Source organism: Myripristis murdjan, chromosome 11 (genome assembly GCF_902150065.1).
Source record: "Myripristis murdjan chromosome 11, fMyrMur1.1, whole genome shotgun sequence".
Taxonomy (NCBI): domain Eukaryota; kingdom Metazoa; phylum Chordata; class Actinopteri; order Holocentriformes; family Holocentridae; genus Myripristis; species Myripristis murdjan.
The window spans coordinates 31,294,317-31,318,082 of NC_043990.1; the positions used below are offsets into that span (position 1 = coordinate 31,294,317).

Sequence of the window (23,766 nt, forward strand, 5' to 3'; positions counted from 1 at the left end):
ACAAAGGTCCCATATTATGAAAATTCACTTTAGAGTGGTTTTCTAACAATAATATGCGTCCCCTAGCCTGTTTACAAACCCCCCCCCCCCCCCCCCCCGCCCCCCTCCGAAATGAAAAAAGCTTATCGTCTTTCTCTCTTGCTAGCTCCACCTTTCAGAAAATGTGTGCTCAAGCAGGCCGTTTTGAAACCTTAGGAGGAGGAGCTTATCCCCGCATGACGTCATGCAGGGATAAGCTCCTCCTCCTAAGGTTGGTGCCACCACCCCAGTGAAATGTTTGCCCTGCCCTCAGAAAATCCCCTCGCAAACGCCGGTCCGATAAAACAATAATGTCTAAGGTACGAGCAAAGCACGGCAGCTGCTGTGTTGTTGGCTGCACAAGCAAGCACAAAAGTCTATTTCTACCTCCTTCATCAGAGGTTTTGAAGACCCAGTGGATTAATTTTATTTTCGATGGAAATGTACCCACAACAATTCCTAAAATGTTGTGTGTGCTCACCATTTCACGCGGACTGCTTTCTCAACGAGGGCCAGGACAAATCAGGATTCACTAAGAATCTGAAGATAAAGCATGGATCGGTACCAACTGTCCGTGACCCAACTACAAACGTGGAAGCAGTTAGTTTTACCACTTTATGTTGCTTTACTGTATAAGCCTATCTAGTGTGATAGCCTGCTGGATGTGGTTTTAGCATGGCAGCTAACGTAAGTTACTGTTGGTAACAGTTTCCTTATACCAGTTAGGTTAATACGCAACAGTACCAGGGGACGTTGAAGAGAAGCTGTGTGAACATATATGTAATCTGAAGTTAGCTCTATACACACAGCGTTATTTGTAATTTGGATGCCTGTGGCCACTTTTCACGGTGCTTTCTGTTTGAAAATAAAGAAAACGCATTGAATGAGAAGGTGTGTCCAAACTTTTGGCCTGTACTGTATGTGAAAGGGGATAGAATACATTTTGCACATGCAACATTTATTGGATTTACAAGCTTTGGCTATGTTGCAATACAATTTACACTGGAAGTGAAATAATCTGTGTAACACATTACTTTTTATAATTGTGTGCATTTGTTGTCATAATTTTTGCACTGCTTGTAGCTGTTGTAACTACATATTTGAGAAAATGTTGGTGTAACCCTGTTTCTTGTATACAGGCCAGCACATCAAGTGCATACATACAGTTTCCTGCATCAAGAGATGTTACATGCCAGACTACACTTGAAGATGTACCCCTCTTCAAGGTCCACTTTCCAAAGGCCATGAAGGGAGAATGCAGAGCAAAACCACTAAAGACAGAGCCGACATTCCGTAAGTGTTAAATTCTTTTTTTATTGTTCAACCAAAACATATGTTTTGGGCTTGTTGTATTAGGTATTGCTCTTACATGTTATAAGAATTTCAACATAAAATAACAGTAAAAACTAAAACACACACACACACACACACAAAAAAAACAACAACAACAACCTTAAAAACAAACTTATGAGTGTCAAATGTCAGGAGGTATTTAGAGGAACACTTTCATGTGCATGTATTTTATAAAACAGGGTATGTTGTCTTTGTGGACCCAGCACTATGCACAGATGCAGTATTGGCCATCCCCATTCCAGAGGACCTAACTGCACAGTTCGAGCGGCCTGACAAGGAGGAGGTCATTGCCAGCTATGTGTCCCAGTTCAATCGAGGGCCAGTTTAAGTCCCACGCAGTGGCCTTCAGCATCAGGAAACTCCGTGCGGATGCGAAGGACCACACAAGCTGGAATGACGACCCGGATTCTGCGCCCCAGGAAGCCCCAGCACCAGCTCACGAAGCTGCGATATGCTGGATACCTGTAACAACTCCAAACAATTTGACAGGATATTTAGTCTTGCAAATATTTTTTTATGGTGTGTGTCACACTTTTTTTTCTCTTCTTACGTGCATTGCCTGCTAGGCTGGGCCCGTGGTATGATTATCACTGGTATTACTTATATGTAAATTATTTGATGTCAATAAATGCTTGAAAGTGTCTACAGAAATGACTCCTGTGAATACATAAATAATTTACACACCACCTGCTTATGGAAAAACTATACAAATAAAATAGCTAAATCAATTTATTTAACTGTACGGTACTCACATTTGTCACGTGTTATTACAGTTGTAAGATTATGCCCACTGAAGCAAAGCAAGGCTACATAACATCTTTGATTTAGATACAAACTATAACATTTTGCAAAGCATAACATACTGATGTATTCCTCTCAGCCGTAAAGTCTTTGTGGACCCAGCACCATACACAGATGCAGTATTGGCCATCCCCGTTCCAGCTTTCTCTTTGGGTGTGGCGATACCACCTGTGGTATCTCCAGACAGCAGATATTCTCAGCTTCTGCGGGTATGGTAGCACAGTTTCCACAGGAGCACCTATCCAAGGAAAAAAGTGAATATTTCACCAAAATGTAAGTGGACAAGCAGAGGTGGATATGAAGTAAGCTTGGCCTAACCCATTCAAGTGCATAAGTCATTTGTGTCATGTGACTAATGTGGAGCTGGAGAACAGTATCATTTACACAACACTGCCTCGAATTTTGACTAAACTGACTAAAACATTATTGATACAGACAGACATATTTATGCTGAATTATAGCGAGGTAAGTACATTATATTGTGAAAAAATAAATGACATGGCGCTCTTATGATAAACATCTCTGCTCAAAACATCACAAAACGTTAGGCCTACTGTGTCAGCATCAATTAGGATTCAAGGATTCAAGGATTCAAGGAACTTTATTGTCATACCAGTTCACACTTACATGCTAGTGGTACGAAATTAGCACTCAGGTCCCGGTATAAGCCAAAACCCCCCCCCCCCCCCGAAAAAAAGACCAGAAAAAGAAGTGTAAATATAAGTGTAAATATAAAATATAAGATATATAACAGTATATAAATATATATATATATATATATATAGGTATAAACAGTATATATATACAGTACTAAATTACATGTTAGTCTTGACATTACATGCTTGAAGCAGTCTAACTGAGCATATGTTGAGGCTAGTAACAGTCCTCTGACGACAAAGCTTTTTTCCACAGATTTAAGAATATAGTCACGAGAGATAACTATAACGTTATTCCACTTTTCACAATATCGCACATTCACCAAAAGAACTCCGACGAGACAGCGGAGACGTAACCGTTAGCAGGAGCTAACGTTACCTAGCTACATGTAAGTAACAGTGTAACAACACACACGAACAAAGTAAAAGGTAAAATATAAAGACACATAATATTTGTAACTAACCATTCAGAAACGTCCTGCTGCAGCCGCAGAGTTTGAATTTCTTCAGGAGCCTCTCCCTCTGGGTCAGATTCTGGATCATATTGGTATGGCTGTATCACATCGCTTCTACGAGCCATACCTACTTTCTGTAAACATTAGCGCATGGTACTGGAGCGCAAGCCACAGCCCCTTCCAGAGAGGGGCATGAACCAGGCGTGGACAGACCAGCTCATTAGCATTTAAAGCTACAGGCATAGAAACAGCTTAATTCTCAGTAGAGCTCACTTGAGGGGGGTACAGGCTGGCTAAAATTCAGGAACAAACTGGATTTTTAGGCAACAAACTTCAAATTTACTGTTGTGGGACCTGTGAACTTGTTGAAAAGGAGTATAATATGGGACCTTTAAGTAAAAAACGTTTCTATTGATAGTTTTCAGTCACGTGACTTGCCGGGAGCCCTGGAGGGCAAAACAACGCTCCAAGATGACGGCACACAAGGGACTCTCTGCTGACAAACAAGAGAATTGTCATTTAAATTACCTGTCAGCAGCCAAGAAAGAAAGATATCGAAATAAGTTGGAAGTGTTGGGTACTTGTGACCCGTATACAGCACTGGCTGCTGTATACGAGCTGTTAAACACCGCCATGTCCCTGCCGAAACTCAAATTCGGTGATGTTTACATCTACCTGGTTGAGAACCCGTCACCCTACACCACTGCCAGAATGAAGGCATATAAGAGCACCGATAGTTAACGGTATTTCCGATCAGGATGGGTAAATAATGCCGCTGTTTGGGAGGTAAAGGACGAGGCATTCTTCATTCTAAAAGCAAAGGTGAGTACTAATTTAGCTAACACTAGCTATCAAATTAATTTTAATTTACATCCATTCATGAGTCAGTTTCAGGGACATTGTAGTCAGTGTGAAGCACAGTAATAATTTTGTCAGTCATTTAATATGAGATAAATCTGATCAAACATTATTTTCCAGTGCCAGGTAAACCATTCCTACAGCTTAAATGACCCCCCACTAACAGCCTGGGTTGCTGTGGAGAAGGAGGGATTGGTGCGTTTTGGTCACTGCACCTGTATGGCAGGTCTAGGAGAGGTGTGTTCACACGTAGGGTTAGCTGGGTTCGCTGCAAATACGTGTGTATTTGGAGGGCTGCCATGGTTTGCTCTCCCCGGGGACCGAGTTGCGTTTGATAGCGCTGATCCACAGATTTCTCCTCTCGGGGTTGTCTTTATAGGACAGAATACGGTAAAAACACAACCCCAGCTTTTCTCTGCGGCGGTTTGTGCACCCGACCGCACAACAACTGTCTGGCATTTTCGAGTAGTGTGTGTTTCTCTGGCTTGTTCTAAGCCTGCAGATGGCGGGCAAGTGTACTGTTTTGCCCTCCAAGGGGCGTTCCATACGGACCGTGACGTCACATGAAAACTATCAATAGTAAATGTAAATTCATATGAAAATTCATGATGTGAATGAGGTTAAATTCATGTGGTTTAAAACAAGTTAAAAAAAACAAAAAAAAACAAAGTTAAAAGTTAATAGTGAACAAAGACGAATATTGTGATAAAACAGCTAATTCATTCTGTATAATTAACTAATGGTTTACAAGACAAACATTTCATTTTACACAAAAGTTAAAATATATTTCACGCTAAGGTTAAAGGGAGTAAAAAGAAGACACTTCTGTGTATTTGTTTATTCATTGTTTATTGTTTTATGTTCTTTGTGTGCTGTATGTCAATAGTTCTCACATTTAGGAATAAACCCCTAATGAGTAACTTAAAGGACTGTTGTGCTGTCATCATTCACATTACATCGGAGGGAGGCACAGCTGCTGTAGCATCAGTTATATCAAAACCATCTACTGGCATAGCTACACTACCTTGTTTGCTGGTTCCCTAACTGTGGCTTGATGCTGTTTCCTCCTTACCACTCTCATACTATGTTAAATTGTTCTCATAGTAAGTGTCTTGACAAGTTAAGTTTCCAGAGACAACTTCTCAAATGGTTATGTGTTATGTTATTGACTGAAAGAAAGGATCTACAATTATGGACGTAAGTATTGGCACCCCTAGAATTTTTCCAGAAAAAAAAACTTTTTTTCCCAAAAATTATTGCTATTACAAATGTTTTTGGTATTCACGTTTATTTCCTTTATGTGCATTGGAACTACACAAAAAACAGAAGAAAAAAGCCAAATTTGACATCATTTTACACAAAACTCAAACTCTTTTGCAAACTGCTCCACGTCTCTCAGATTTGAAGGGTGCCTTCTTGCAACAGCAATTTTGAGATCTCTCCATAGGTGTTCAACCTATGGAACCCTTCAGAACTCTCCAGTGCTTTGTCTCCAACCATTTCTTGGTGCTTTCTGAGGTATGTTTCGGGTCATTGTCCTCCTGGAACACCCTTGACCTCTGACGCAGACCCAGCTTTCTGATACTAGGCCCTACATTGTGGCCCAAAATCTTTTGATAGTCTCCAGATTCCTGGATTGTTGCACACAGTCAAGGCACCCAGTGCCAGAGGCAGCAAAACAACCCCAAAACATCTTCGAACCTCCACCACGTTTGACTGTAGGTACTGTGCTCTTTTCTTTGTAGGCCTCATTCCATTTTCTGTAAACAGTAGAATGACGTGCTTTGCCAAAAAGCTCTACCTTAGTCTCATCTGTCCACAAAACGTTCTCCCAGAAGGATTGAGGCTTAAACAGGTACAACTCCAGTCTGGCTTTTTTAAGTCTCTGTGTCAGCAGTGGGGTTCTCCTCGGTCTCCTGCCATAGCGCTTCATCTCATTCAGATGACAATGTATGGTCTGAGCTGACACTTTTGCACCCTGAGTCTGCAGGACAGCCTGAATATGTGGGGAAGTTGACTGAGGATGTTTATCCACCATTCTAACTATCCTGCGTTGCATTATTTTGTCAATTTTTCTCTTCCGTCCATGTCCAGGGAGATTAGCCACAGATCCATGGGTTTTAAACTTCTTGATTATATTGCGCACAGTGGACAAAGGAACGTCAAGATCTCTGGACATGGTCTTGTAACCTTGAGATTGTTCATATTTTTCCACAATTTTGCTTCTTAAGTCCTCAGACAGTTCTGGGCTCTTCTTTCTCTTCTCCATGCTTGGTGTGACACACACAGGCACACAACACAAAAGTTGAGTCAACTTTTATACATTCTAACTGGCTTCAGGTGTGAATTCTATATTGCCAGCACCTGTTACTTGCCACAGGTGAGTTTAAATGAGCATCGCATGCTCGAAATAAAATGATTTACCCACAGTTTTAAAAAGGTGCCAATAATTTTGTCCAGTCCATTTTTGGAGTTTTGTGTAAAATGATGTCAAATTTGGCTTTTTTTCTTCTGCTTTTTGGTGTTGTTCCAATGCACATAAAGGAAATAAACGTGTATACCAAAACACTTTTGTAATTGCAACAACTTCTGAGAGAAATGGTGTATTTTCTGGAAAAATTCCAGGGGTGTCAATACTTTTGTCCATGACTAAATGTGCCAAATTCTTTTATCTTATGAAAGATTTGTCAAAGACAAAAACATTTGTTTTGTTGCTGATGGCCAAGACTCACCCTGCGATGTTGTTAGTGGAGACACTCTTAGACAGGGAAAGGCTGGAGCGACCACGGCGGGAACCCAGCAGGGAGTGGCGGAGGCTGTCTGAGTGGTAGATTGCTGAACTTGGACGCTCCCGCATCACTGGAGCTGTGCAATAAGACAATAAAGGTTTTGTGCTGTTAATGTTTATGTGTGTGTGTGTGTGTGTGTGTGTGTGTGTGTATTTTTTATCAAAAGGGCTCACTTTTGGTGCGCAGTGTAACATTCTGCAAAGCTGAGTTGTTCCGCATTAGGGCCATCTTCTGTTGCTGTGTTGATAAAAGTCACATTAGTATGTATTTAAGTATTTCACATGAGAAAAATTATTTACATGGGTGACCTCAACTTAGTTGAGGCAGTTTGCTTCTATTCACAACCAAAATACAGGTAAATCTAGTATGAACAGGGTTAGTGTAATCCTAACCCACTATACAATTCTTTGTGGTCCACATTCCAATCTTAATGAATCTAACTTCAAGTAAGGATTAGATTAGAAATTCTACACCCTAAATGTGTCAAGAGTCTTATAATATGTTCCTCAGCTATCTCAGTAATATGTGAAAGTAAGAGCACTTGTTTTCAAAAATTACTTGAAGTTACATTCAGATCAGACCTCTGGTATCTGTTCTGTCAGATATAGAACAGATATCTATATTTACAGAATATCTATACCTATTAGGAAGTGTAACAGTTCAGTAAACCCACATCTTGGTTTGTATTGCAGTTTCTGGGTCACAATTTTGGTTTCAGTTTAATTTTGTTTTGTAAATTAAGGAGAAACAAACAGACAAATATTTCCAGTGTTCTTTGTATTTTGTATTACTTGCAGAAATAACGTTTTTTTCATTCTGAGATTTGGGATAACAATATGAAATCAAGAAATATTCTTTCAAAGGCAAAAGTCTACTAGACTATTTAAAACAATATTTTCAGTATTTTCATTAATTCATTATCTAAGTGTGTGGTATGACTTTCTCCCAGCTCAGAACATAATGAACACTCAATGCCAGGTAACTCTCAGTTGCCCTAGAGGTCCAGTTATCACTGGTGAGAACTTGTGTATTGTGTACTGAATGTGTTTTTTGTGGCTCAGTTTTGTACCATATTGAAAGGTTTGGTGCTTTGCAGTTAGATTTTACACCCCTAATGTCTATCTATCTGTCTGTCTGTCTGTCTGTCTGTATTCTAACATAGATACATACTGAAACACTTCACAGGATTGACTGAAAATGTATAAACTGATCTTAACTCCTGCATAACACCTGTGTAGACAACTGAAATATAAAAGATTATACGATAAATCAAGTGACAAAGTGATTAAAAATAAATTCAAAACCTCATTCCAGTTCATTAAAACAGAATTAGCTCAATGCAAATGACAGTGTACAAAAAATATTTCAATACTAAACTGTATTGATTTTGTTTACATAGATTATTGTGTTATCTGTTATATAACCTGTGGATTGTTTCAGGGTAAGGGGGTTATGCACACAGATAAAGAAGACAGGCAGGTTTTTGCATACAAAGTCAAAACCTCCCAAAGGTAAGCATGAAGTAGCTTACTGAAGCAGCTTTTTGTAATTACAATATTCATATTGTGAGACTTGGAAACTAATTGTAAAGGCGCTGCAAAGATTTCCCCATTTTGTCAACCACAGTCTGAAATTACATGTTACCAATGATTTTTTTAAATGCTGGAACACAAATGAATCAAATAGTAGCATCACAGCATCACATATATCTGATAATAACAGACATATCCTGATATAATAAAAACTACATGTTAAAAGGGATGTTCCACCCGTATTAGCAGCTGGGTATATTGAAATCACTGGCATTTGTGTGTCATAATGGTAACTTGGGACAGTTGTTATTGAATTGAATTGAATTGAAAAAACTTTAATAATCCCCCTGCATGGCCACGATAAAAATACATGAAAACACATCCACTTAACAGACATTCCATTGTACAAAAACAGCTGAATCGACATGATTAGATACTACATACGACAACAGACAGAGTACTCAGCAAGTCGATCGAATTGATACAGCGACAGTAAATAAATAAATCAATGAACAACAACAACAAACAGCAAACAACCGCTTAGCGGTTGTTGTTAAAAAATCTGACTGCTGCAGGAACAAAGGAGCGTCTAAGCTGTTCGGTGGAACACCGAGGCATCACTAGCCGATCACTGAATGAGCTTTTGAGGTCTTTAAATATATTGTGGAGTGGGTGGTTTTCATAGAGTAGGACTGTCTTCAACTTGGTCCTTGTTCTCTTCTCCACTATTACCTCCAGCTTATCTGGGTTAAAGCCTATCACTGAGCCAGCCCTTTTGATCATCTTATTGATCCTGTTCATATCATCAGTACATGTTCCTCAGAAAGAAAAGCCTAGACTGGGCTTTCCTCACTAAGACCTCAGTGTTTTCTTTCCAATTAAGCTTATTGTCCAAATGGACACCAAGATACTTGTATGTAGGGCTGAACGATTTGGGAAAATAATCTAATTGTGATTTTTTCCCCCAATATTGCGATTGCGATTTAATATGCGATTTTTTATTTTAAAAAAAAAATCGTAATGATTGATTTAAATTTGACCAACACAATATTAGATACATTTTGTATACAATGTTCTTTCCCATAGGCTGGGCCAATTTGTTAGAATTAAATTAAAAGATGTATGACTTGAAATAAATGACATTTTTATTTCACTGCTCATTACAGAATACAGAAACATAAGAACAACAAATCTGTGGTTTTGCCACTGTGCATGTAAGTAATTTAAACAAAGTCACTGTAAGAAAATGGTAATGTAAAAAGTAAAAACACAAGGCATGCACTTTTTAAATACTGTGTGCAAAATTTACAGTCTTAAGAAAAAAATAATAAATTAAAATTATATGTATCTTACTGCTCCCAAGTCAGTAACATGATAACTTACCATTGGCAAGACATGTGTGCCCAAAACACTGGAGCCTCATCCATTCATTCAGCTGTGCAGCCAGCACCATATTTGATGTGCTGTCTGTTGTGATACAGTCATGTTTTTCCTCATGGAGATCCCAGCTGTTGCGCAACGGCCTCTGGCTCAACGGAGCAGTCAGAAACTGACACAAGTGAGACTTGAGCCTCAAAGAGGAACAGCATGTCGGTGGTGTGGAATTATTTTGGTTTCAAAAGATGTTGCGCAGCGGCAGGTGTTGTGCAGAACATGGCCTGGCAAGCCAAATACCTCAAGACAGGGATCACTGACCGAAATGTTTGAAAGTGTCACCCCGTGGAGTAGCAACGGTAGCCCGGCATGTTCTGCAGCACAACACCTGCCACTGCGCAACATCTTTTTTGAAGCCAAAATAATTCCACACCACCGACGTGCTGTTCCTCTTCAAGACTTAAGTCTCACTTGTGTCATGCTGCGTTCCAGCAGGGAACTGTACCTGTGAATCACAACTTCAAAGTCACGAGTCACAACTTCAAACCGTTCCAGGCATAACCGATAAAGGCCCATTCATACCCTTTTTTCGTCCATCCGTCCGTCTGTCCGTCCGTCCGTCCTCTACGTGTATACACTTCATACCTCCGTATGTCTTTTGTGTTGGCGTGCGCATTAGCACAACACTTCCTCTAGATGGCAGTGCCGAGCGCCAATAAAACGGCATTAATAAAACACGGCGACTGTGGAAGAAGTTCTTTTATTGTATTTGCCCCGCAAACGTAAAAAAAAAAAAAAAAAAAAAACAACAACACACATTTCGGTGGAACGTGAGGCCACTAAAACCTCAGCTGCCCCTTCAATGGGGAGTTTTGGTGTTTGGTGCTGCCAATGCGGGAAATGGATGATGAGCGGCATTTCCAGTATTTCAGGATGTCCGCCCCAACTTTTGACAAGTTAAAAAAAACAAACAAAACAAACAAACAAAAAAAACTTTTGACAAGTTGCAACACCACGCTCCATTGTTAAATGCCTTTGCAGATCTTCTTCGTGACTCTGGTGATTTGATGACAATCTGGACTATAAACTCAATACTGCCCCCACGAATTCCGTCGGTTTTGCTCCGTTTCGTCCGTAATCGTAAGCTCCCCCGCTTCGTGTAAAATGACGGACGAAATGATCGGACAGGACGGATGAAATGCTCCATCCGTCTCCGTTTCTGTCTTTTACGTAGGGTATGAATGGGCCTTAAGAACAACCGTCTCCAGTTGGCCGCCATTCTTGTGTACAAAACATAAACTGTGTGACGTCAAACGAGGAAGTTGGAGTCCGTTGAGCACAATCGAGTTCACAGGCGTGAATTCACAGGTTTGGCTATAGCCCCGCCCACTTTTAACCGGTAAATCACCAGTTATGGGTGGCCTGGAACGCAGCATCAGTTTCTGACTGCTCCATTGAGCCAGAGGCCATTGCACAACAGGTGGGCAGGATGGAAAGTTGGTGCGGCTGAGAGCTCCACCCGCTGTAGCTCGCTTCTCTTATAATCGCGCAAATTGCGGTTAGGAAATCGCGTTTTATCATATCGCGATATTATCGCAAATGCAATTAATCGTTCAGCCCTACTTGTATAGCTGTGTCCCAATTCAGGGTCTGCATCCCTCGAAGTCCAGGTCCTCCGAAGTCTGCAGCCTTCAGAGGACCCGGCCTTCGGACGATGCGTCCTCCCCGTCAACCAAATGGGACGGTCTAGCCTTTGGAGTATTTCCTGGTCGCATAACTGCCGTTACCATGACAACATACTCCGGAGACAGAAAGATAACGTTTCTTTCAGTCAGACAAGACAAAACAGTAAAGAAAGGGGTTTTGGTTTAATATATGGCGTTGGATCTTCAAATGAGTAAAAATTGAATATTTTATAATAGTGAAATCTGAATATTTACATATATAGATAGATAGATAGATAGATAGATAGATATACTTTATTGATCCCAACCAGGGAAATTCTGGTGTTCCAGCAGCAACAGTAGAAACATACAATAAAGTTAACTAAAAAAAAGAATAAAGGCTAAAAATATACAATAGAGACTATAAAGACTAAAGACTCAAAAAATACAATAAGGGCTAACCTAAGGAAAGGAGATACGAGATGTGAAAATATACATATGGAATGAGTATGACAATAAAAAAACTAAGACGCACACGGGAGCTGCTGCAACAGGCTGCCACCTCGCGCGGCGCCACACCTGATGCCGCTGTTGCCATTTCAGTTAACTTTTTTCGTCAGAGCAGCAGCACGCAAAGCATCTTGGGATACGGGAGCCCAAGAAGGATAGTCGCGGTGCATCCTCCGAATCGGCCACCAACGGCTGAAAAGGAGGACGCATTCGAAGTGTGAATTTGAAGGATCCTTCGACTTTGGATGAATTGGGACAGGCCTTCGCGCAGTGTTGTGACGTAACTTGCCTTCAGATGTGGACTTCGAAGGATGCAGACCCTGAATTGGGACACTTATGACTCCACAATTTCTATTTCTTGATTATTAATTGTCACCGGGACAACCCCCTCTTTTTTCTTTCTAAAATTGATGATAAGCTCTTTTGTCTTGTCTACATTCAGCTGTAAAAAAAATTGTATCACACCATTTGGCAAATGAGTGTGCCTCTTTTTTGTAGGCCATGTCATTGCCATGCTTAATCAAACCTACAAGTGCGGTGTCGTCTGAAAACTTCTGTATTAGACAGAATGGCTGACTATGCCTGTAATCAGCAGTATAAAGCGAAAATAAAAAAGGAGATAAAACTGTCCCCTGTGGAGCTCCAGTATTGGTTAAAATGATGTCTGAAGCTTTGTCAAGCCTGACATACTGGGGACGAGCTGAAAGATAGTCTAAAAGCCAGGCAATGGTTGTGTTATGCAGTTTAAACTTACTTAATTTTTCAGCTAAAATGTGTGGCTGTATTGTATTAAAAGCACTTGAGAAATCAAAAAACAGGATCCTGACAGAGCTGGCTGTGGTTTCGAGGTGACTATGGATGTTATGCAGCATAAAAATTAAAGCATCATCTACTCCCACACCCCTTCTATAAGCAAACTGTAAAGGATCCATAAAAGCAGACACCTGCCTAGTGAGATGATGCAAGACCACCCTCTCAAAACACTTCATAATATGAGACGTAAGGGCTATTGGTCTTAGGTTAGCAAGGTCACATGACACATTGGCTTTCTTAGGAATGGGGACAATGCAGGAGGTTTTCCACATAGCTGGAATCTTGGTAGACGACAGTCACAAGGAGAATATAGAGGTAAGGACAGAGCACAACTGATCAGCACAAACTTTCAGGGTGCGAGGATGAATACCATCGGGGCCAGCAGCCTTGTTGGCCCTAGTACACTTTAATTGCTGGCGCACCTCCTCAGTTCTAAAAACAATACATTCATATTCAACTCTGGATCAAACCTGACAGGTTGGTTAGGGGTTATTTCCACTGCTATCATTTCAAGGCAGCAGGTCAGACCTTCCACATACAAAGGGCATTTACACACAAAACACGTGGTGCAGTTGTAGCATCTCTCTACATCTCTCTAGTTGTACCTTGTGAAGGTTAGTATGTTTTGTATTACCCGTTGTTTCATTTTGGCACAGCTTGGCAAAGTGTCTCGACAGCGGTTGTGGATGGTGACATTGCATGCTGGAAAAAAAGAAAAGGAAACATACATTGTATAAGACATAGACATGACCTCTCAAGCTTTTCACTCTTCATATCTGCATATGACCTTGCAGGAGAATGGCAGATTAATGGCCAAAGAAGCCAGAGGCCATCTTCAGAATTTTCATACACTCACCCCATTTCACAACACGTAAATGTAAGTACGTGTTGTAAATGTATGTGTGTGTGTGTGTGTGTGTGTGTGTATGTGTACGTACGCATACACCCATATGTGTCTATGTCATATGTGTGTTTCCACTGACAAGGTTTCCACCAGAAATGTTCTTAGGCAGGGGCTAGGGTGGGGTGGGAGACAGTGGTGGTTGGTATTATCCTGCTTATAATTAGTGCTATCTTTATAAAGGGTGTTTTAGACTCCTTTAACCTCTTGTGTGTCCAGCATATCTGAGATCTACAATAGAATCCTGTGTCATCCCTATATCATTAATTAAAATGGCCTTAACATTTTATGTGCCTGCTGTGCAACACACAGAAGGAACATTATTGTTCTTATTATTATTCTTCCATACAAAATTTAGATTTGCTACTAGTTTCACAACTTTGAGAAGATCCGCGCAAATTATAGATCAAAATGTTGCTGCTTGATTTGGAATGGCATACTATGACTCTTAGCAATTCAGGTAGCTATTAGGATGGGCAAGTTATCGAAAATTAATCAAGACCACCATTTAGAACCTCTAACCAATGTAATCTTGCTCATGTTGGTAATTTAGAGTTTTGTTTTTTTTTAAAAAGAAAATCTGTATAATTTACCCAAAGTTTGTGTTCATGTAATGTTACCTTAAAAATATACTACCGAATATAATCACGACTCCACTCAGTCTAGTCTGCCACATTGAAGCAATATTTAGGAGAACTTCAACACCGAGCCAACTGAACAGCTCGAGCAGCTTGGACCAAAGAAAAAAAGCCACGTCTGTCATTTGGACACATTTTTGGACACATTTTTGACACACAAAGAAGTAAAATGTAAACAATGCGAAAAAGGATAATACCACCAATCTGTTTTGACACTTGGAGCACAATCACGTTATCAAATATGAACAGTGCATGGCTCAAAAAAAAAAAAAAAAAGAGACTGACAAGCACCCAGCAACAAGTGCCTCCACAAACACACTACCATTTAACTGCTATTTTGTAACAGCCATTCTATATACCAAAATGGCAGTTTAACCCAATAAACTCTGAAGTCTTGTTTAAGACCCATTTTAAGTTTTAACTATAATTCTATGCAGTGGCGGATAAAGTATACAACCCTATTACTGGAGTCAAAGTACAGATCCTCTTGGTCAAATGTTACTGTACTACACATTTTTTGCTTGAAAAGGTCTTTGACCGAAACGTCGTATTAAACTCTTCATTTCTGGAAGTTGGCCAGTGTGCGGGAATTCATCTTTTACTGTACTACAAGTAAAAGTTCCTCAGTCAAAATTTTACTTGAGTTTAAGTACTGGAGTACTGGCTTTTAACAAAACTTAAGTGCAAAAGTACATTTTCTTTTTTGTTGTCAACACACTACTGTATCGTTTTCATGATGCATTAACAGAACCTCAAAACTCTCTAAATCCATCTAATGAATGCAATGACTCCTGTAGGACCAAGCACTGTGGCACAAAAAAAACAAACTTCATGTTATGGTCTGGATTTTTGATGATATATCTTGGTTGTTTGGGTGGTGTTTTGGTTTTCTTCTTGGTGTTTTTGCTTTCAGTGTTGGAGTGTGGCAGAGGCAGGGCTGACCTGTTTTCTCCTGAGGTACGGGGAGGCACTGGGCATGGCTTCATCTAACCACTCTGGAGAGTGGGGACGAACACCAGATGGCAATCACCTTGTCACCCTCTCCACATAAGCCAGCTCAGACTTCACTCCAGTGCCAGATAATTCCGTCTTGTTTGGTAGAGCCAGTTCTCTAGCCTTAGGGCCCTATATTGCGCCAGACTCCCTAAACCCGTTATTTGCGGATTTAGGGTTGCGCAAGAGGCATTCCCCCGTAAAAGTTGCTATCTTGTGCACCTCCCACTATCCGCAAAACACATGCGCTACCCGCTATATTATGCATAGGCGTGTTTTGGGCGTTACGCCAGTTAAACCAATCAGTGTGCCAGGTGCCATTGCCTTTAAGGGCAGGCTGCGCTATCCTAAATCCTAAATCCTAAACCCGCGATGGAGAGAGGGAGGTAGATTTTCTCAGGGGTTCTACTGAGGCTAAAGCAAGTTGGCTTTATATATATACATATTATATATTATATTATAGGCGAGTTAATTCGGGAGGTGGAGCCACATGTGTCCAAGTGGACGTGTCACAAGGTTGTACTGATTGAGTAAAATCCCCCGGTCACACCACACACACACAAGAGGCAGAGGTGGAACTATGTGCAAACTAATTTATTGACAAGGTAGACTAGGCAAATAAAATATTAAGAATTAAAATAGGCTATAGCACACCTGCTGGCTTATGGTAAAACAATAAAACACACTGCCATAAGTGTCCAATTAAAACAGTCTTTCCTCTAAACAGTCTATATGAGTAATATACTCAGTCCATTCCGGCGGCGTCCCAGTATCAGTCCGACCGTGTGCGTGGCGAGGCTCCGTCGGGGCGTGCATTGAAGCCGCCTGGGCGCGCTCTCGTAACAGCCCAAACTTTAGGGAAAGCGGATAGCGGGTGGTCAGGACCACCGGCTAACGCGTGTGCGCAAGATAGCAATTCTAGGGATAGCGCATGAAACACGCCCACGGACACACCACCAGGCACGAATAACGGAGTCGGCATAAGGGATAGCGGGTAGCGTGGGCGCAAGATACCGTTTAGGGATAGCGGAAGTTCCTAAATCCGCGGGTAGCGGGTAGTTCCTAAATTTGCGGGTAGCGGGTAGTGGCAGCGGGTAGCAGGTGGCACAAGATAGGGCCCTAAGTGTTTTTTGCTGTTTTCTCCAGTCTTGACAGTCATTCTCTGACCACCATTTTGTGTTTTTTTTTAGAGCCCTGAGCCTCGCTGCCTCCAGCTCCTGCCTCCTGCTACTCTCCACCTGCTGAAACCTTTTGTTCGCACTCTCAGCCATAGTTTGGACAATAAAACCTTTTTTGAACTTTGATTCTGAATCTCTTGCTACTTGGGTCCACTTAGTCCTCCAGGCCTTAACACTTCAGCACAGAAATGCAATCAAATCCAACTGAATGAACAAAAAGGAAAGACTTTGTCATTTTATTCATTTATTTAATTTAAAGAATCCCTCTCCAACCACACACAAAACAGCACTGCAATGCTCGGATACAGTATGCACACGGATACAATTAGTCACATTTGGTATTGCAGTGGTTAGCACTGTGACCTCACAAGAAGTAGGTCGTGGGTACGATTCCTGGCCAGCCGGCCAGGGTCCTTTCTGTGTGAAGTTTAAATGTTCTCCCTGTGTCCTAGTGCAAATTTGGATTTGACCCAATTTTTATTTCATGAATCCAGACATTGTATCCTCTGCCACAGGCATTGGTGAGGACCAACAACATACATTCTGACTATTTTACCCTTCACAGGGGCACGAGACAGAACTGTCTATTGTCTCCTCTCCATTTCGATCTCACTATCAAACCTTTGGCTATTGCTTTGTGACAAAACAATAAGATAGTGGACATTAACAGAGGCGGCCAGAACCACAAAGCTTTGTTATATGCAGATGACCTGTTGTTGTTCATTTCTGACCCTGAGAAATCTATTTCACAGTGCCTGGATACCATTTCACAATTTGGCATGGCCTCAGGTTATAAAATCAATCTAACATAGAGTGTCCTATACCCAGTTAATAAGCACTGACAATGTCATTCAGCGCATACCCACTGAGAGTTACAACTGGTCCCGTAACATATTTGGGAGTCAGTGTAACGCAATGTTACAAAGAACTGTTCAAACACAATTTTCAACCAATTCTGGACCAAGCTAGGAAGGACCTCTGTCACTGGTCAACTCTGCTGTATGCAGAGTCCGGCTTAATTTGACAGGGCTGATTATGGTTCTGGAGAGGCGTAGAGCAAACAGTGGTCTAGCACTCCCAAATTTTCTATATTATTACTGGGCAGCCAACATTCATAAAATAACTATTTGATATGACACCTTTGTGAATGGAGAAGGCCTAAACTGGTCACTTATGGAACAGCAGACGTGTTCACCAGTCTCCCTAGCTTCTATGTTGTGTACTCCACTATCGCTGACTGTAGGGGTCCATACGGATAATCCCATTTTGAGAGACACCCTATGCATATGGTTTCAGTTCCATAAACACTTTGGGCATAGACAGTAGGGATGAGCAAGTACACCACTATCTGTATCTGTATCTATATCTGTTTAACCATCTACATTATCCATATCCGTACTCAGAATGAGCGGGGCCTAAACCGGAAGTGGGTGGTGCTTAAATCGGAAGTTGGTGGGATTTGACCGGAAATGGGTGGGGCTTAACTGGTATGTTATTTTAACCCTGAAATTGGTACGGGTTGATCAGAAGTTGCTATATTTATTGTTTATTGGAAAACTATTTACAGAACAGCCTCAGAGGAACACTGATCTGAGCTTCAGATCAATGTTTTTGTTCACAATAGTAAACAAACTATTTACAGAACAAATTTTTTATAAACACAGAACATGAATATTCTTAAGTGCATCAATGAATACAACACATGCAGTAGGCAATTATGAAGTACTAGAGAGAGAGAGTGCGTGTGTGCGTGTAGATAGATAGATAGATAGATAGATAGATTGCTCAAAAAATAAAGGGAACGCATAATCATCAGAATGTAACTCCAACCTGTTGTTGTACAAATTGGACAGACAAGAGGTGGAAAGGAGAGGCAGTTAGCAAGACAACCCCTATAAAAAGGAATGGTTTTGTAGGTGGTGGCCACAGACCATTCTCCTCTCTGCATCCTTTCTGATTGATCCTCGGCTAGTTTTGCATTTTTCCAGTGCCCTCGCCACTAGTGGTATCATGGTATCACCAAACGCACAGTGGAACCAGAAGAGGTGGAGGGGGCCGTAGGAGGGCAACAACCCAGCAGCATGCAGCCCGATTGGCAATTGACAGAGAACACCATAATTGACAGATTCGCCACTGGCGCCCTGTTCTCTTCACAGATGAGAGCAGGTTCACACTGAGCACATTTGACAGACATGACAGAGTCTGGCAACACCATGGAGAGTGTTATGCTGCCTGCAACATCCTCCAGTATGACCGGTTTGGTGGTGGGTCAGTGATGGTCTGGGGAGGCATATCCTTAGAGGGCCACACAGACCTCCACGTGCTAGCCAGACTGACTGCTGTTAGGTACGAGGATGATATCCTCAGACCCATTGCCAGACTATATGCTGGTGCAGTGGCCCCCGGGTTCCTTCTGGTGCATGACAATGGCCGGCCTCATGTGGCTGGAGTGTGTCAGCAGTTCCTGTATGATGAAGGCATTGATGCTATTGACTGGCCCGCCCGTTCCCCAGACCTGAATCCAATCGAGCACCTCTGGGACATCATGTATCGAAGCATCCACCGCCGCCACATCGCACCACAGACTGTCCAGGAGCTGACTGATGCCCTGATCCAGGTCTGGGAAGAGATCCCCCAGGAGACCATCCATTGTCTCATCAGGAGCATGCCCAGACAGTGCAGGAAATGCATACAGGCACGTGGAGGCCATACACACTACTGAGCCACATTATGAGTGGTCTAGGGTAAATTCACACAAGTTGGATCAGCCTGTGATCTGATTTTTCCACTTTCATTTTGGGTATGGTTCTGAATCCAGTCCTCAATGAGTTAATGATTTTGTTTTCCATCAATTAATTTTACTTTAGTTTGTTCTCAACGAATTACACTATGTAATTAATAAAGATTTTCAACTGGAGTATTTCATTCATTGTGATCTGGGATGTGTGATTTAAGTGTTCCCTTTATTTTTTTGAGCAGTGTACATTATATATATCTATATCTATCTATCTATCTATCTATCTATGTATATATAGATAGATAGATAGATAGATATAGATATATAAAATGCACACACACACACACATACACATACACACACACACTACTAGTCAAAACTTTGGACAGACCTTCTCATTTGATGTTTTTTCTTTATTTTCATGACCACATTGTAGATTCTCACTGAAGGCATCAAAACTATGAATGAACACATGGAATTATGTAGTAAACAAAAAAGTGTGAAATAACTCAAAATATGTTTTATATTTTAGATTCTTCAAAATAGCCACCCTTCGCTTTGATTACTGCTTTGCACACTCTTGGCATTCTCTCGATGAGCTTCATGAGGTAGTCACCTGAAATGGTTTTCCAACAGTCTTGAAGGAGTTCCCAGAGATGCTGAGCACTTGTTGGCCCTTTTGCCTTCACTCTGTGGTCCATCTCATCCCAAACCATTTCGATTGGGTTTAGGTCAGGTGACTGTGGAGGCCAGATCATCTGGCGCAGCACTCCATCACTATCCTTCTTGGTCAAACTAAATGCAAACCGGATGGGATGTCATGTCGCTGCAGGATGCTGTGGTAGCCATGCTGGTTCAGTGTGCCTTCAATTTTGAATAAATCCCCAACAATGTCACCAGCAAAGCACCCCCACATCATCACACCTCCTCCTCCATGCTTCACGGTGGGAACCATGCATGTAGAGACCATCCATTCACCTTTTCTGCGTCGCACAAAGACATAACGGGTGGAACCAAAGATCTCAAATTTGGACTCAAAGCACAGATTTCCACTGGTCTAATGTCCATTCCTTGTGTTTCTTGGCCCAAACAAATCTCTTGTGCTTGTTGCTTTTCCTTAGTAGTGGTTTCTTAGCAGCTATTTGACCATAAAGGCTTGATTCGCGCAGTCTCCTCTGCACAGTTGATGTAGAGATGTGTCTGCCACTAGAACTCTGTGGGGCATTTATCTGGGCTCTAATCTGAGGTGCTGTTAACTTGCGATTTCTGAGGCTGGTGACTTGGATGAACTTAACCTCAGCAGCAGAGGAGACTCTTGGGGTCTGTCTCAATCGAAGGGCTAGATGACTACTAGGTCGCTAATATTTTAGTGAATTGGGACGGTGTAGCCTGCGGAGGATTCCTACGTCATTATTATCGAGGCTTCCCAAAGCGCATTCGAGTGAAGTGGCGTAAAATGCCGAAGTAGGTTTCGGAGGTGTGTCAGTGAACACCTGTGCATGAAACAAAACGATAAGCAGCTTCAACGCTCTCAAGGTGGACAACACTGATTCTGTAGTTTTATGTATTTTATTTTATTTTGTCTTCGTGAAGATGCAGAAAATTAAGATAATTGTTACACCTCACAAATTGCAAGACTATCCCAATTAAAATAATTGTACACATGGCTACATTGTAACGTACCTGATGCGCTGATGGTTGCTATGGAAACATCATGCAAAATGCCTATCTAACTCATCTAATTAAACTTGCATTTACAGGCGTTGTTCGGATACAGTCAACAGCTAAACCGAATCTATGGTGGTAAATATAGGCAGTGTGCGAAATAAGGGGGAGCAAAGGGGAGCTCGGCTCCCCTAGTAGTGACATGAGCTCCCCTGGCTGGAAACATTGTGAAATTTTGGGAGAGCCGTGCCTGCTCGGTGCCGGCCAGCACCGCATGTTGTGCGTGGCCACCCGGTCAGGTCTGCCGGATCTGGTTGATTATTATTATCATTTGATTATTGATTTTGCAATGCCGCGATTCGCAGTTAATCGCGCTGCGCGTAATTACAATTTTGCGGAAGCAGGAGGACGGCAAGATTTACATCGTATCCATGTTCGTTCGCTGCGTGCGTGACTGTGCATGTGCTCATGCATGAGCGCCCGTACAGTGCTGGAGCCCCCCCTGTACAGTGCTGGAACCCCCGTGAAGCATCGTGGAGGTGTATCCTGCAAATTAGTCAAAAATAGGCTGGATCGGTCGGCTGCATTTGCAGGACCCTGCGCGGTAAAACTGAATTGGGACAGCACTTGTCGCGCCGCCGTGACATAAGCAGCCTACAAATACTGCCTAGGTAGCATACAGCCTTTGAATTGGGACAGAGCCTTGGTCTTCCTTTCCTGGAGTGGTCCTCATGTGAGCCAGTTTCATCGTAGCGCTTGATGGTTTTTGAGAGTACACTTGGGGACACAAAGTTTTTGTAATTTTGCAGACTGACTGACCTTCAGTTCTTAAAGTAATGATGGACTGTTGTTTCTCTTTACTTAGCTGATTGGTTCTTGCCATAATATGAATTCTAACAGTTGTCAAATAGGGCTGTCAGCTGTGTACCAACCTCACTTCTGCACAACACAACTGATGGTCCCAACCCCATTAAGAAGGCAAGAAAATAACAAATAAACCCTGAAAAGGCACACTTTTTTTTTTTTTTTTTTTTTTGTCCAAACTGCTTATCCTCACAAGGGTCGTGGGGGGTTGCTGGAGCCTATCCCACCGCTCATTGGGCGGAAGGCAGGGAAACACCCTGGACAGGTCACCAGTCCATCGCATGGCAGACAGACAAACAATGACAGTCACACACACATTCACACCTAGGGGCAATTTAGTATCTCCTGCATGTATTTGGACTGTGGGAGGAAACCAAAGGAAACTGAACCAACGCAGACATGGGGAGAACATGCAAACTCCACACACAAAGGACCCTGGGTGGGAATCAAACCCAGGACCTTCTTACTGTGAGGTGCCAGTGCTAACCACTACACCACTGTGCCGCCCCAAGGCACACTTGTGAAGTGAAAACTATTTCAGTTGACTACATCATGAAGCTCATTGAGAGAAGGCGAAGAGTTTGCAGCGCTGTCAACAAAGCAAAGGGTGGCTACTTTGAGGAATCTAAAATATAAAACATATTTAGAGTTATTTAACATTTTTTTCTTTGCTACATAATTCCATTTATCTTGCTTCATATATTTGATGTCAGTATGTATCCACAATGTAGAAAGTAGTAAAAATAAAGAAAAAACATTGAATGAGAAGGTGTGTCCAAACTTTTGATTGGGGTCATTCCATGTCATTTCACCAAATGGCCCACGCACTTTGAGCTTTGAACTTTAAATTAAAACAAAAATCTGATTTTTTAAGACATTCCCACATGCAGTTATGGGCCAATGAAAATGTGACATGAAAACATGTTTTGGGATTTGGAGAGGCTGCCATCCAGAAAGCGATGCATATATCTGACTAACCATTAATGCTTTGAACAGTCCATGTATGTATCTCAAAGCTCTGAAAAAATCAAGAAGCTGGGGCATGTACAAAGTTGTTTTCTGAAGGCCCAAACATGGTCGATCACAAAACCCGCGTAATTTTTTTTCCATTTTTGAGGTGCTGGCATGCCTACCAGTTACGATGTATAACAGATGTTTTTGTACATTCTGAGAGAGTAGGTGGAGGTGTATTATCATACCAAATTTCAGTTTCCAATGTGGTGTAGTTCCTGAGATACTGACACCTGAAAATGGAGGAAAAATAAGGGCGTGCCAAAATCGCACCAAAATCAACACATACTCCCCTCACTAAATTGGCCATATCTCAAACAGTATCCATCCGAGCAAACTAAAATTTTACAGTGTGCCTATTGGATACGTAAGGAACAACTGGTGAATTTTTCCGAATTTTTTGAGACCCAAGTGCGTGGGATGTCCTGAAAATTTGGTAAAATGACATGGAATGACCCACTGGTAGTGTATTCTGGATGTTGATTAATTTTTAGACCCAGATTATGCGTCAGAACAAGTTCACCTGTTTTCCCCTCATTGGCTTATTTCAGTAGACTGCTGGTTTGATTAAAACTCACTACAGTCTGTTCTGAAGGGATGGGTGTCAAACAGAGAGATCAGCAGATCCTCCTTAAGGCTTAAAGCAGTGGTGCTCAACCCAGTCCTCAAGGGTCCCCTGTCCTGCAGGTTTTGGTGTCAGCTCTGCTCCTGTACAGCTGACCCAATTAAGGCCCATGCACCTTCATGCATAGCCTGTTCAGGTAGATCTGTTTCAACCAATCAGCATGAAACCCTTAATTGGATCAGGTGTGAAAGAGCAGAGCTGAAACATAAACCTGCAGGACAGGGGGCATTTAGGACTAGGATGGGCACCACTGACTTAAAGCATTTTAGCTTCTGCTCATGTTCTTTTAAGTGAATTTTACCTGGCTGTAAATCTAACTGTTCCTCAAAAT

General features: G+C 41.7%; 1 protein-coding gene across 2 annotated transcripts in view; it reads right to left on the minus strand.

Annotated features, from left to right (window-relative positions):
• The window catches only part of arhgef2a (Rho guanine nucleotide exchange factor (GEF) 2a), a 236,014-nt gene that overhangs the window by 154,723 nt on the left and 57,525 nt on the right, over nt 1-23,766 (minus strand). Inside the window, exons 3-5 of one of the 2 annotated variants that reach the window (XM_030063618.1) lie at nt 13,458-13,525; nt 7,104-7,167; nt 6,874-7,006 (exon numbers count right to left, since the gene is read on the minus strand). In XM_030063618.1, coding sequence (XP_029919478.1) covers nt 6,874-7,006; nt 7,104-7,167; nt 13,458-13,525 — 265 coding nt within the window. Of the gene's footprint in view, nt 1-6,873; nt 7,007-7,103; nt 7,168-9,845; nt 10,042-13,457; nt 13,526-23,766 lie in introns of those variants that run through there. The other variant, XM_030063619.1, reaches the window with a different exon arrangement.